Source organism: Ranitomeya variabilis, chromosome 4 (assembly GCF_051348905.1).
Source record: "Ranitomeya variabilis isolate aRanVar5 chromosome 4, aRanVar5.hap1, whole genome shotgun sequence".
NCBI classification, from domain to species: domain Eukaryota; kingdom Metazoa; phylum Chordata; class Amphibia; order Anura; family Dendrobatidae; genus Ranitomeya; species Ranitomeya variabilis.
In genome coordinates this window covers 270,761,177-270,775,505 of record NC_135235.1, presented here as the reverse complement: position 1 = coordinate 270,775,505, position 14,329 = coordinate 270,761,177, and the positions used below count along the sequence as shown (strand labels likewise).

General features: G+C 42.4%; 2 protein-coding genes across 4 annotated transcripts in view; one reads left to right on the top strand and one right to left on the bottom strand.

The window, feature by feature from the left end:
- LOC143764379 (transmembrane protease serine 4-like) overlaps positions 1-7,263 on the bottom strand; it is a 41,335-nt gene extending 34,072 nt beyond the window's left edge. Inside the window, exons 1-3 of one of the 2 annotated variants that reach the window (XM_077249901.1) lie at positions 7,133-7,263; positions 6,224-6,290; positions 5,980-6,120 (exon numbers count right to left, since the gene is read on the bottom strand). In XM_077249901.1, coding sequence (XP_077106016.1) covers positions 5,980-5,982 — 3 coding nt within the window. In that variant the 5' untranslated portion in view covers positions 5,983-6,120; positions 6,224-6,290; positions 7,133-7,263. Of the gene's footprint in view, positions 1-5,979; positions 6,121-6,223; positions 6,657-7,132 lie in introns of those variants that run through there. The other variant, XM_077249900.1, reaches the window with a different exon arrangement.
- Positions 1-14,329, top strand: part of SMIM35 (small integral membrane protein 35) — a 65,193-nt gene that overhangs the window by 25,236 nt on the left and 25,628 nt on the right. The window lies entirely within an intron of this gene.

The window sequence follows — 14,329 nt, the reverse complement described above, 5'->3', positions numbered from 1 at the left end:
TTGGAATAACAGAATGGCCTTTGAGTTCAGGCTAGCGATTGGATAATGGCAGCAATGTATACCTAGAAGTGAGGGAAAGGAAGTTCCAGCACCTGTATTGCTGGCAAAATGCTGATGGGAGAGGGGTGGTAAAAAAAATATAAAATTGTGGTAATCTACAGAAATCAGGACAGTTCCTGGACTCCGTATATAAACTAAAAGCAGTTTTGTCTTGTTGCAGTTGATGAGGTTTCCCTCGTAGACTTCTCTAAAATGATCATCTCCAGAAAGCAAAATCTTGTGGAAACAAATTAATTTTACATTGACATCACAGTCGTAAGTGTGCTAACCAAATGAGTCTTACTAATGAATGGAATGTGCTGACATCATTTGGATGTAAGAATAATAATTTTGTCCCAAGTCTCCGGAGGAAGATAAGGAATTAACGCATTACAGGCCATCGCCTTTCCCCCCCCCCCTTCAAGTAAAGATACAAAAATCCATTGCTTTTTGGAGAAGAGTGGAGATCACTCTCACGATAAGAAGGACTGGATTGTTGCGTGGAAGTTTTTCAGGGCATGTTCGCACTGGGACCAATATGCAGCAGAACACACGAGAATGAGGCGACATATTATGCAGCGCCCCAGAGTTCTGGTCGTTGACATTACTGCATTCTTCCACCAGGGGGAGTGATGTTACGTCTGAAGGCAATAAAGGAAATCTCTTTACCAGGTATCACATACAACACAACACACTTCACACTCCAGGCTGCCAGGGGGAGCTATGCTCCTATTTATTAGGGTACTCCTCACAATTAGATAAAACTGGTGGTCCGGACAGGAAGTTAGGCAGAAGCGAGCTGGGCTTGACCCAGTGAGCTGCTATCTGAGCTCCTCTCAGGTAGTGGGTCCCTGACAGGGGTGGGATCCTGTCAGAGACCTAGACAGAAGGCCACGGAGCTGCGCCTGCCCCACATGCGGCAGCATCCTAAGGAAGAGACATTAGAAGGGAATTGTATTGTAGCGAGTGAGAAACCAAGTCATAGCAAAAGGAGAAAACACCGGGAGGAGTTCTGCCCTGCAAGAGGCTGCCTCCTTTCTGAGGCGCAGGAATCTGGTAGCCAGAACACCGAGGGAGGAAGGATCTCTACGCTTTACTTCAGAGACTGGCAGGACCGTTAATTCCAGGTTAGCTGCCGACCTTATACCCAGGAGGCATGGTGGCAACTTGTGGGGGCCGGGGCGTGGTAGAGTCCCTGTAAAAAGCCTCAGGCCACCAGTCATACGGGTTTGTCCTATCCTAACCATCAGGGGGACAGAGAGAAAGAGACTTAACATCCAGAATAGTTGTGAGGACCTTACCGAGAAGCTCAGCAGGGAGGTACTACAACACCCAGATGCTAGAGGAAGGCTACTGATTTCCACCTGGATAAGGGAACTCTGGATGTGCCTTCAGACTGGCCGGACTCTGCCTGCCCTGTGATCTGTGCTCTGGACTGTGGATGCTGAAGCCTTCAGTAAAGGTAAAGAGACTGCAACCTGGTGTCCTCGTTATTCACTGCGCCTCACACCATCCACCATCTACACACTGGGAAGCCCTGGGGATACACTTCACCTGTGGGAAGGTATACCATCTAGCTGCCATAACATCACCCCAGCGGACCCCTCACAGCAGCGTCGGTCACCCTGACCGAATACCAAAGGAGGCGTCACGAACATTATCCCTTTAAAGACCTTTCCCCCATTTTACAACGGACGTCCCTAGGGCCACGGACCGGGTCAGCCATCGTGACATCCCCACCGAGAACCGAAGGGCCCGGTACCGAGTAACCCCTTACCCTTGGGGGCACTTCATATTACAGTGCCTGCATCGGGGAGAAGATTTTCAGAAATCGCATATATTTGCCTCCACTGCTCTGATCGGATCCTTTCCTCCTGCTCCAAGTCTAGTTTCTCAGTCCAAAGGTTGAGGTCACTTTACATTAGGATTATGTACTTGGAAGGTTACTCTCCAAATGGGAACCTACAAGAGTGACATGTTGAGAGGACTCTATACTGATGGAATGGTGGCCGCACATGCGCTTTACTGCGCCATTCATTTTCTATAGGATTGTCAGAAATAGCCGAGCCGCCTCTCTATAGGACTGCTGGGGATAATCAAGTGCAACGGTCCAATCTCTGGACGTCCCGTAAAGAATGAATGGAGATGTGACATTCATGCACAGTCACTGCTCCATTCCACTGTATGGCCCATTCTTGGGAAAAGCAGGGGTCTCAGCAGTCAGATCCTCACCAAACAGCAAGTCATTACCTGTTGTACAGGAGATAAATGATTATCGCCAACATTAAAAAGGTAACGGTGGCATCCAGGTGCTCCGAGGCAGATCACAGTGTGCACCAAAAAGAAGACAACGGTTGTGCCATTATATCAGTTATTAGTCAGATTGCAAAGATTATAGACGGTTTTGGGCACCAGCGTTACTAAAAGTAGTAGTAGACCTTGAGTGGGTTCAAAGGTGGACTTCCAAAGTTATTTGATCAGGCAAAGTGCAGACCCCAAGGATTAGGAGAATTGGCTTTTGTCTTATCAGGGAGATTATCTAGGGCTGTATCAACATTGCAGAAGAATGAACTGAATCGGATGAACTTATGTGCTTCCAGCCTTCACCATCTCAGTGTAGGTCACATCCTGGCACGACTGGTTAGTTAACCTGGAAATCTTACTAGGGACGGGCGTTGTTCTGTTTTACTTGGCTAAAAAATAAAATCAGTGGTCAGAGGCAGAAAACCAGAAATGCAACCAGGAGCGTTTCCCACAGTTGTCAAAACCATTGTGGTCTGAAGCATCAACATGAAGTATTTGTGATGTAGAGATGAAGCGTTTGTAAATGTTTATCCAACTCGAAATAGAACAGAAACCATTGATGAGAAATATTTAATCGATAATGGATTGGGCCAACCGTGTGCCATTTGTAATTCTGGTCAACTTTGGGCATATTTTGTGCAGAAGGACTGTATGTCGAGAGTAGGTACCTCTGGCACGTTTGACAAGTTTTCGTTGGGATACTTCTATATATATTTTTTTTTTATATATACATCCATTAAAAGGGGTTTTTAGAATATTCTGATAAATCTTGTATGACGTCTTCATTGTGCCAACATGGTGGCCAAAAGTCTCCTGATTTTTCTGATACAATTTTGGCAAGAATGGAGTCGTCCTGGAAAAAGAGGTGTCATACTTTTCCGGAAAGGTCATCCCACTCTAATATTTGAGAGTATGGGACAGGTATAAGCGACATCTAACCTCCATGGGCGAAACTGAAGTTTTCGAAATGCTACCAGTCCCTGTGAACAATACTTACGCAGGCAACATGTGGTCCATCGATATGAATGACACGTGGCAAATCTCAGTCATGCAAGAAAATTTGCAGTAGTCCAAACGACAGCTGGCACTCACATCTTCTTAAAAGAATTACATTATTAATCCGGTAGTATAAAAAAAAATTAAAAAAAAGGCACAAAAAAAATAGTTAAAAGCACAAAAATTATGTTGGATTTTGGCTAGTGCAGCCATTGTTTTGGACCATTGATCAAAGAACAGGTCCATTTTTTTGATAATGTAAACGGTGGTCAAAAATAGACCCTTGGCTGAAGGCCACGAGTCAAACAGGTTATGCTAGAATTCAGGTGTAAAACTGTAGCAAGATTTTTGCTCAAAGTTCTGGTTCTGCAAAAAGTTTTTGGCATTTTTACGTCAATCCTGGCCAAGTTTTTGAATAGTGGAAATAACGTTGTAGGAAGGGGATTAATGGCCAGGCGCGGAAAGCAAATTCATCATCATTTATGTCACAAAAGGTGGTGCCAACTATAACAAAAATGCACTCCAGTCTGTGCGGTGGAGCACGGTAGCCAACAGAATCGCCAAATTAATTGACACTTGTGAGCAAAATGCTCATCTTGATGAATTGGGGCAAAGAGTTCTCTGTTTTCTGCTGCCAATTACCAGCACAGAATAAGTCCGGTTTTGTGCGCTACCGAATTTTCAGAAAAATCCAGGTGCTCAGAGCGATGCGTGATTAAAATAAAATAAATAAATGTTGCAAAACCATTGAACAGAACAAAGATCAAACATTAGAAAACCAAAAGGCATTAGGTAAGGACGCAAAAAAATCCATCTCACGTGATATAAAGGTGAAAGTCCGACTATAAACCTGCCGCCGCGTGGAGCATTCGCCACATTCATCCTCTGATTTATGTCACTTTACAATAGAAGGAGCTTTCTGAAAACAGATCCACCTCAATATACAGATTACAGAGCATTTGAAGCAGTTTTAGATGTGGATTTTGAAGCGGATTGGCTTTAAAATTTCATAGAAAAACCTCCGTGTGACCGCACTACTAGGACGCATTCACGCGTGCAATATACAAACCAGATCATTTTGGACCATTTTAGCCTATGAAAACCAATAGGTTGAATTTTAAAATTCTTGTTGGTATTTGTTTACACAGTTTATATTTGCAGAATTGTTTTGTTTTTATCTTCTGCGCTTCAGTAGTTAAAAAAAACAAACACTTAATGTATTAAGAAATAACAGATACAAAGTGAAAACTATAGAAATTAGAACACAAAAGGCAACCAAATATGATACTGTGTGTGTACAAGATTACCAGAATGGTCACACATTCAGGGCGCATTCACACTGCGAGTAGCCAGCGTATAACACTCGCTCCAATCTTAGGCAGCGTTCACACGTTCAGTATTTTACGCCAAAACAAAGAATGGAGCAATCAGGAGGAAAAGTTTAAGAAACAAGGCACCATTTCTGGATTTTTCACCCACTTCTGGTTTTGGCTTACAGATACTGAACGTGTGAATATGGCCTTATACTATGAATCAGTGCCAGCTAGCGTTTATTTTCTCATGTAGAGTCGGCATGAAAAAAAAAAAAAAAAAGTAATAATAATTTGCAGCATTTTGCAATTGGCAGCTTATATCGGACAGCGCTCACCCTTACAAGTCTATGGGTGCAGGGCAAACATCAGACTGCACTTGGATGTCATCCGAGTGCAATCTCTAATACGCAAACTCATACAATGGAGAAATTAAGTTCTCCCTCTTCTCCACACCTGTGATCCGATACTGGCATGCGAAAGAGTCGGATCACAGTTAAATGACAATTCAGTTTATGCCAGGAAAAAAAAAAAAAGTCTGGTTGGCATCGCAGCATCAAAAGCTCATCGTGGGCACACAGTCTTAAATATTACAAATCATGTGAGTTTTCTTTTTTAATTTCAGATGGTACCATACAAGCACATTGTTTTTTTTTCACAATGCACATGTGATACTAACAAAAAAACCCAAAACTCGAGTATGTTGCGATTTTAACATTTTTTAATATATGCTTCCGAAAGTTCCCCCCCAAAAAAAAACAAACAACCAACTAATGCAAAAGTAAAATTACATTCCATTTTGTGCATTAAATCAACGCACAAAATGGAATGTAATTTTACTTTCGCGTTTTTTTTTTTTTTTTTTTAATCAATATGTACGTGTTTTTTTTTCCCTGCTGATTTTCAAAGATCTACAGATAAGTCAAATGGGAAAAAACTCCAAAAAACAACTGCCCCAAACCCTGTAATATGGGGTGTTTAATAAAAAACAAACAAACGCAAAAACTTTCTATGAAGTTATATTATACTACTAACTTTGGCACAACATCTGGCGTTCTCGCCCCAAAAAAGGATGCAAACAACAAACAGCCTGCAAAATGTATCAAGCCATATCTGCAAAAGCAACAACTATGGAGCATCTGCTTGGGTCATGATCACCTCCAGAACTTCCGTAAGGCTGTATCGGTGTCCTCAATCCTATACGGCACTGATCGGACGTGATCGCGACAACTTTCAGCAATGCACCAGGATGGATTCCGACTCCCCAAAGAACCCAACACACAAACACCGGCTACAATTCTTCCTAGAATAACTACCAAGAGCCACTTACCATGGTGATCCTGGACCGTCAACCCTTCCACTTCCCAGATCACTTATGGGACACTAGAGCTGGCGGTTTCTCTGAAGCCCAGACTTGGCTTTAGCTACCTCAGCATGACAGTTTCCTTCTTTCTCTTCCTTATCTGCATGTCTATTTTAGAAAAAAAAGGAGCATAAGAGCATTGAAAGTTGTCAAACTGGTTTAGCCCTGCCTCGCACACCTTGACTACATCGCTCCTTCCGCCCTGACTCACCTGGACATGCGAGAGGCGGCAGAGCCTCCTGACAGGTCTTCAAGCACAGTCAATGGCTTTCAGCTCTCTCCATTGTTAGAAATAAGGAAGTAAATCCAGAATTAGATCACTTATGTTTACCGGAGGTCTTACAAAATATCTCTTGTAGTGACAACTAAGCGGAAAAATGGCGATTTACCGGCAAAATAAAAAATACGCACATCCGGGTTAAATTAAGAGTATCAAACCTGCGGAATGTGTTTTATAGGTAGGCGGAGAACTAATTAATGTCATCTGATAATCATCTCCTACTTAACAAAGCGTTGGCAGAGAAGGCCCCATTCTAGACAACGGCAAAGTTTTAGGTCACACTGACGCTCAGCGAAAACTTTTTTTTTTTGGCGGGGTGCGGAGTTCAAGCAAGATGGAAGTAATTTCATAAACATTTCTGCCCGCCCTGAATATAAAAATTATGCTGAACTCTGTGGGGGGGTTTTATGCACTTTTTTTCCCCTAGGGAGTTTGAAAAATACGTGTAATAAATTAAATTGTGTTTTTAAAGTTTAGAATTTCAGCATTTCTGCACACACACACACACACACTGCTTCAAGTTTGCATCAAAAAGGTAAAAATGGATAAATATCCTCTGCTGTAAAATCAGAGCAGATTGCTGTTCCGGATTTTGAAAAACGCAGGAGGGTGAAACTTATTTTGTGCAAATGGTCTTACGGTGTGAATTTTTTTTTTTTTAAGCTTTTTTTTCCCCAGATGCACATTTTGGAATAAGGGAGAAAAAAGCCAGAGTTCAAGAGGTTTACATTTTCATAATAATAAATAAATAAATAAAATAATAATAATTGTTATTATTAAAGCAAGTTTTGGGTGAAAAAAAACACCCAAGTAAAGATAATAAAAAAAAGCTCAAATTACAATTAAAATATTTCCCCTCCAAAAATAGATGTCAAGTCTGAGAATATGACCCCGAGAGGTGAATTTCCTAAGATCACATTTGGATGGCGTCTATAAACAAGCAGGAGACTATGGTACCTTCTCTTGGGTTTAGATCTAGGAGTCTGTCTAATGCTCTAATTAAAAGCACCTTTAACCAAATGGGAGGGACCGGGGGAAAATTTATTGGATCTTATCTCCTAAATATCAGGCTAGAGTGGCACACAGTGATCTGCAACGTTTTTTGTTGGCGGCTGTAAAACTTAATGCACATACCCTCTGAGCCTAATGTCCGACGTTTACACTCATGAGCCAGAAAAAGTCCAAAAAAACGAGTTTTTTTCCACCTTCTGCTGAACGGAAATATTAAAATATACGGCTAAGTGCATGAATGCAGGGTGCACAGCGTGCTTGTGAAGGATTGCCGTGAAAATGGCTTCAAAATTTGCACCAAATTCTCACGTGTTACTTGCAGATTCCGTCCTTGGATTTGGGGCCAGGTCTAGCAGCGGATTTCTCATATAACATTGCAATGAATGAAGTCCATAAAACCACAGATAGAGCGATGGAGCACACTGGGGATCAGAAAATGTGCAGATGGTGGAGTGGAGAAACTGCAGAGGATTTTTTACGCTGGGGTTTGTTGTACGCCATCTAGTAACATCGCACTGTCCGTTGTTGCAACATGTAATTTGATTTCACAAAGGTTCATTCCCAGGTGAAATTCACGGCTCTCGACAGTCCTAGATCTGCTGGGAAAGTCCCTATTTTATTTTTTAGATTTTTAGGACCATAAAAGCCCTGTCAGAAAGTCGGTGGTCTTAGAAGAGTCTGGATGCGTTCTCCGTGCCGGATTGGGATCGCCTCCTAAACATTGTGGTTCCTCCAACGCTATTTTTTAACAAGTGTTCTAATGATACCGTCTTTGTGCCGCGTGGCTAAATATCGAGTTAAAAAAAAGAAGACCTTTCAAATTGTACTGCAAAAATGCAACGTTTTCGAAGACACAGTCCAAAAATACTGAGCTACAATTTGCAAGGTACAAGTCCAGTCCTCAAATTTTAGGAGATGTACTGGCTGAAGAAAGTTGACTTGAAGGTAGGAATTCCAGAAAACTGGGTAGAAAAAAGACGAGATTTAGTAAAGCCATTGCCAAGAGTTGAGATTGACTGCAATAAAATTTGCAAGATTAGTAAAAAAAAAAATTGGGATTTTTTTTTAAACGAGCGTCAGACAAATTTTCAGCACAAGGCAGGAGAAGTTTGTGAGCACCATAATGTGGACAACACAAATCTATAACACGTGCATGAGCTGTAAATAATGTGGAGCACGGCAGTATCGGTAACACAAAGGAAGGTTAATTATAGACTACAACGTGTCTTTATGGATGGCAGAAACATTTTTTTTCTACTTAAAGGTGTTGTCTAATCCAGGGGCAGACACGGAGGGAAAAGGGTTCTTTGCAGTCCAATAGCTCATTGTAATGCACAATTCCACCTGCTTTGTAGCGGGTAGTGGCTCTTTTACCTCTTGAGCCCCTGTGTGGCTGCACAGGTTGCACCAATGTTATTTCCAGCCCTTGTCTAATCTACTTTTTTCAGGTTCACTCCACTCCTCTGCTTCTCTGCCTCCTGCTTGCCAGAGGGCGGTTGCGCTCCAGAAGACTGACAATTCAGACCAGTGGCATGGTCATCTGAACTACAGGCTTCGGAAGCTCCCAGATAGGCAGGATAGCCAGAAGTTCCCAGATAGGCAGGATAGCCAGAAGTTCCCAGATAGGCAGGATAGGCGGAGGCTCCCAGATTGGCAGGATAAGCTGAGGCTCCTAGATAGGCAGGATAGGCAGAGGCTTCCAGATTGGCAGGATAGGCAGAGGCTCCCAGATAGGCAGGATAAGCGGAGGCTCCTAGATAGGCAGGATAAGCAGAGGCTCCCAGATTGGCAAGGTAGGAGGAAGCTCTCAGATTGGCAGGATAGGCGGAGGCTCCCAGATACCTACAATTGCTCATTTTTCCTTCTATCCAATTAATTCTTCTCTTTTCCATCATGTCTATCTTTCTAAAATCTATTATCTATCTACTGTATCATCTATCTATTATCTATTTATTATCTATATATATATATTATCTTTCTAGCTATTATCTATCTATCTATTATCTGTCTATCTTTATATCTATCTATCAATCAATCAATCTATATCTGTACATGTATCCGGATGATCCATTTCCTGATGAGTTTTTGGTAAGTTTGGCACAGTGTAGCCGAAACAACGCTCCGGTCAATTGGGACAAGGGAGAATGGAGGCAAGGAAACCTCCAAGTGACTGTAAGTTCTTTAGAGCACACATAATACTTCCTTCACACTTGGTTCGTGATGGGATATTATCGTTGGCTACTGTTGGATGCTGATGTGATGACAAATCCCCTATAAAGAAGAGAAATAAGATTGTGTGCCTGTTTAAAAGTATTCGGATGCAGTGGCACTTTGTGGTAGGGTGGTTCCACACTTAGAGATGGCGAAAGAATAGACACCTACAGTTGTCAGTTGAAAAAATTTGGTCACAAGAAGGCAACAGAGTCAACAGGATGGAGAGATAGAGAATTGGCACTTGCAACATTTGGTCTACATTCATAACAACCTGAGTGCGATGGAGGTTCTGCTGAGGAGACTGTCAGAATATTGTTGTAAGTATCAGTAAGTGGTGGAAAGCCAAGTGTTACAAGTGTAAAACCAATTGACCATGGAGAAGGTTGGAACCAGCACTGTGAATGTGTGCTGAGATGCTGAGAAAGCTATCCCTAGGATAACGTCAGCAGATGCCTTGTCCTAAGCACCTATTCTCTAAGTAACGAGCTGAGTGATGGGTGGAGGGTCCGGAATAAGTGCCACAGCTGGAAGAGAGGATGCTAAGCGTGAAGGTCTGGACTGTGATGACATCTGAGAGATGTTTGGGAGCCACCAGTGATACTACCACCATGCCGAATTCAGGCCGATCATTTATTTATATTGCCATAGTGACGATCCGCCATTAGTCATACTTTATAATAGGGACTTGTCATTTCTGCACCATACAATAACATCTAGTCCTCATATAACCTTAAAGTTGTAGCCGTTCCTGCACACAGCGGGGACAGATCACTGGGATCCTCCGTGTAAATGTGTGTCACTGTGTTACTCTCTGTTTGTGTGTGAAATACACAGATTACACGTCAGGATGAGAGAACTGCAGGTGACATGCATCATGAGTGATTGTACCCGAGCTCTCGTAGGACGAGTTTGGTGAGTGATGCATCACCCGAGTTTCTCTGGCAGATCCAGGGCCCCTCACGTGTCTTCATTATTCTCAGGGTGGAAATAGGTCACAGGTGATGACACCTAAGGAGGTGACGATTGTCAATAGCGCTAGCGTAGCCCTCAACTATTCTGAGTATTTATACGCTGTTTACAATCCGTGTGCTCCAGATTTGCCAACTTGAGGACTTTTTCAGGTGTGAATACATCCTGCGCCCCGGATAGCTGAAAGATTACAGCAGTGTGCCGTAGAGTGCTGCATACCATAGGCTGACGTCACGGAGGGCTATAAGTGGTCTGAGTACAGAAAATACAAGTTTTATTTCTTACAGTTACACACCTGTCCCGGGTATCCCGAGCTCTGTTTCCTTCCCCTGATTTCACTGCCCTCTGTTGCGCTCCACATCGGGTTTTGCAGGTTGCTTGGAGTGGATCAGTTGACAATGTCTCCCTAGACTTATTTAGAGTCCACTTAGAGACTCTATCCCTATATTTGGTGAGCACCATCATCTGTTCTTCTGGATTTGTGCTTGCATTCATCCCTGCCAGATATTCTCAGTGTACAGAACAGCACAGCGCCCTACTCTGCATAGTGGTCGTTCTCAGGTACTGCAGCTCCATTCACATTGACTGCAATGAGCGCTGAGCTGTGAAACCAGAACACATGAGCTGCGCGCACGGTGAACAAGCCCCTAGAGACATGTTCACACCACCAAGAGACTTGAAAACACAAAAAAGCACAGTAAAACCAAAAACACTCTGTTGCAAAAAAATCACAGTAGACAGCAAGTGCTGGTAAAAAGATGGAAAAAACAGGGTATTTGGTTGATACGTTTTTGCAAAAAATGTATATTAAGCCGCTCTACCAAACGTCAAGGTATACCCATATCAGAGCAGTCCTAGCTAATGTATGTAATCCCTATCTGATGTATTTAAAACCTGGTCATATGTACAATACCTGTATGAGCAGGATTCAGAAAAGGAATGTCCATGTCCATGTGGACATTTTGAGCTGTGCGCACAGGAGCCGTTCTGTCCAGCGTGTCCACATGGACATTCCTTTTCTGAATCCTGCTCATACAGGTATTGTACATATGACCAGGTTTTAAATACATCAGATAGGGATTACATACATTAGCTAGGACTGCTCTGATATGGGTATACCTTGACGTTTGGTAGAGCGGCTTAATATAATTTTTTTTGCAAAAAACGTATCAACCAAATACCCTGTTTTTTCCATCTTTTTACCAGCACTTGCTGTCTACTGTGATTTTTTTGCAACAGAGTGTTTTTGGTTTTACTGTGCTTTTTTGTGTTTTCAAGTCTCTTGGTGGTGTGAACATGTCTCTACGGGCTTGTTCACCATGCGCGCAGCTCATGTGTTCTGGTTTCACATAATTGTTTTCTTGTGTCCACAAGACTGGGGAGGCCTCCACCGCTCTTTTTTTGAGCTGTGCGCACAGGAGCCAATCTGTCCAGCGTGTCCACATGGACATTCCTTTTCTGAATCCTGCTCATACAGATATTGTACATATGACCAGGTTTTAAATACATCAGATAGGGATTACATACATTAGCTAGGACTGCTCTGATATGGGTATACCTTGACGTTTGGTAGAGCGGCTTAATATACATTTTTTTGCAAAAAACGTATCAACCAAATACCCTGTTTTTTCCATCTTTTTACCAGCACTTGCTGTCTACTGTGATGATTTTTTTTGCAACAGAGTGTTTTTGGTTTTACTGTGCTTTTTTGTGTTTTCAAGTCTCTTGGTGGTGTGAACATGTCTCTACGGGCTTGTTCACCGTGTGCCCAGCTCATGTGTTCTGGTTTCACATAATTGTTTTCTTGTGTCCACAAGACTGGGGAGGCCTCCACCCCTCTTTTTTTGAGCTGTGCGCACAGGAGCCGTTCTGTCGAGCATGTCCACATGGACATTCCTTTTCTGAATCCTGCTCATACAGGTATTGTACATATGACCAGGTTTTAAATACATCAGATAGGGATTACATACATTAGCTAGGACTGCTCTGATATGGGTATACCTTGACGTTTGGTAGAGCGGCTTAATATACATTTTTTGCAAAAAACGTATCAACCAAATACCCTGTTTTTTCCATCTTTTTACCAGCACTTGCTGTCTACTGTGATGATTTTTTTGCAACAGTGTTTTTGGTTTTACTGTGCTTTTTTGTGTTTTCAAGTCTCTTGGTGGTGTGAACATGTCTCTACAGGCTTGTTCACTGTGTGCACAGTTCATGTGTTCTGGTTTCACATAATTGTTTTCTTGTGTCCACAAGACTGGGGAGGCCTCCACCCCTCTTTTTTTGAGCTGTGCGCACAGGAGCCGTTCTGTCGAGCATGTCCACATGGACATTCCTTTTCTGAATCCTGCTCATACAGGTATTGTACATATGACCAGGTTTTAAATACATCAGATAGGGATTACATACATTAGCTAGGACTGCTCTGATATGGGTATACCTTGACGTTTGGTAGAGCGGCTTAATATACGTTTTTTGCAAAAAACGTATCAACCAAATACCCTGTTTTTTCCATCTTTTTACCAGCACTTGCTGTCTCCTGTGATTTTTTTGCAACAGAGTGTTTTTGGTTTTACTGTGCTTTTTTGTGTTTTCAATGAGCCCTGAGCTGTAGTACCCAAGAATGACCACACACAGTGCAGGGCGCTGTTCTTTCTTCATACATTGTGTCCTCCCTGTGGTCATGGCTCCTGATATCAGCTGATTAGTTGGGAGTGCTGGGTGTTGGACCCCCCACTGATCGGATATTGATGACAGTTCTTATTAGTCCTAAAAAAAAACGATTTAATGAAGGAGATACTGTCAGCGATAATTTTTTTTTTCAGTCTTATGCATTCATTTAATGTAATGTTTTTTGCAGGACAGGTCGCATTTATATTAGGAATAAATTTCAGATAGCTATTTAGTAGCATGGGGAAATGCATAAAAAAATATTTATTTTTGTAATGCGTCAAAGCAAGTATATATGTTTAAATAAACTTTAATTATTGCAAAATATTTGTTTATTGTACTTTTTTTGCCTATGTAGTCCAATAACAGAAAATACAGTGATCCATCACTGCACAGGACAGGTCTCGTCCAGAGTCCAGTGGTGGCGGCTTTACACCACTCCATCCGACGCTCGGCATTGTGCTTGGTGATGTACGGCTGCATGCAGCTGCTCAGCCATGAAGCTCCCGGAGGGGCGAGGTGTTTGTGCTGATATTAATACTAGAGGAGGTCTGGACTCTGCAGTTATGGAGTCAGCAGAGCTATGGTGACTTTTCTCTCCTCTGCTCCTCAGCACTCGGCCCCCCGCTCTGTAACATTACAGGGTCTCCACTTTGTGGCTGAGTTACTGCGTTTCCTTCCACTTCTCACTAATGTCACTCACAGGTGATGGAGGAAGATTTAGGAGGAAGAAATGTCTTGACTTGTTATACACTGAAGTCAATGGTGCCGAAGGCTACACACCAGGGGCAATGTGGTTGTCGGAGAAACCTGAATTCAATGAATGAGACGTGTGTCCTATACTTTTAATTAGTATTGCATGTTCATCAGTACAAATAATTAGCACAGATTACTCATTATTACATTCATTAATGAATTTTGCTGTGCTGTAGAGGGCACGCTGCGTACCTGTCAGACTCGGCAGCATTGTTTCTGCATGACCTCAGTAAGGCAGTGGTAAATATACAGTGAGCAGCAGATACAATTAGTGGGTGAGGTCATGTAAATTCTATGTATCCGCATAGTTAATATGTAAATTGGACCAATTATTTCTTGGCTCCAGGAATCTTCTAGTATCGGATTCACCATCACTGGACTCCCTGAGCTGTTTGGCGTCACAAATATCCAATTCTC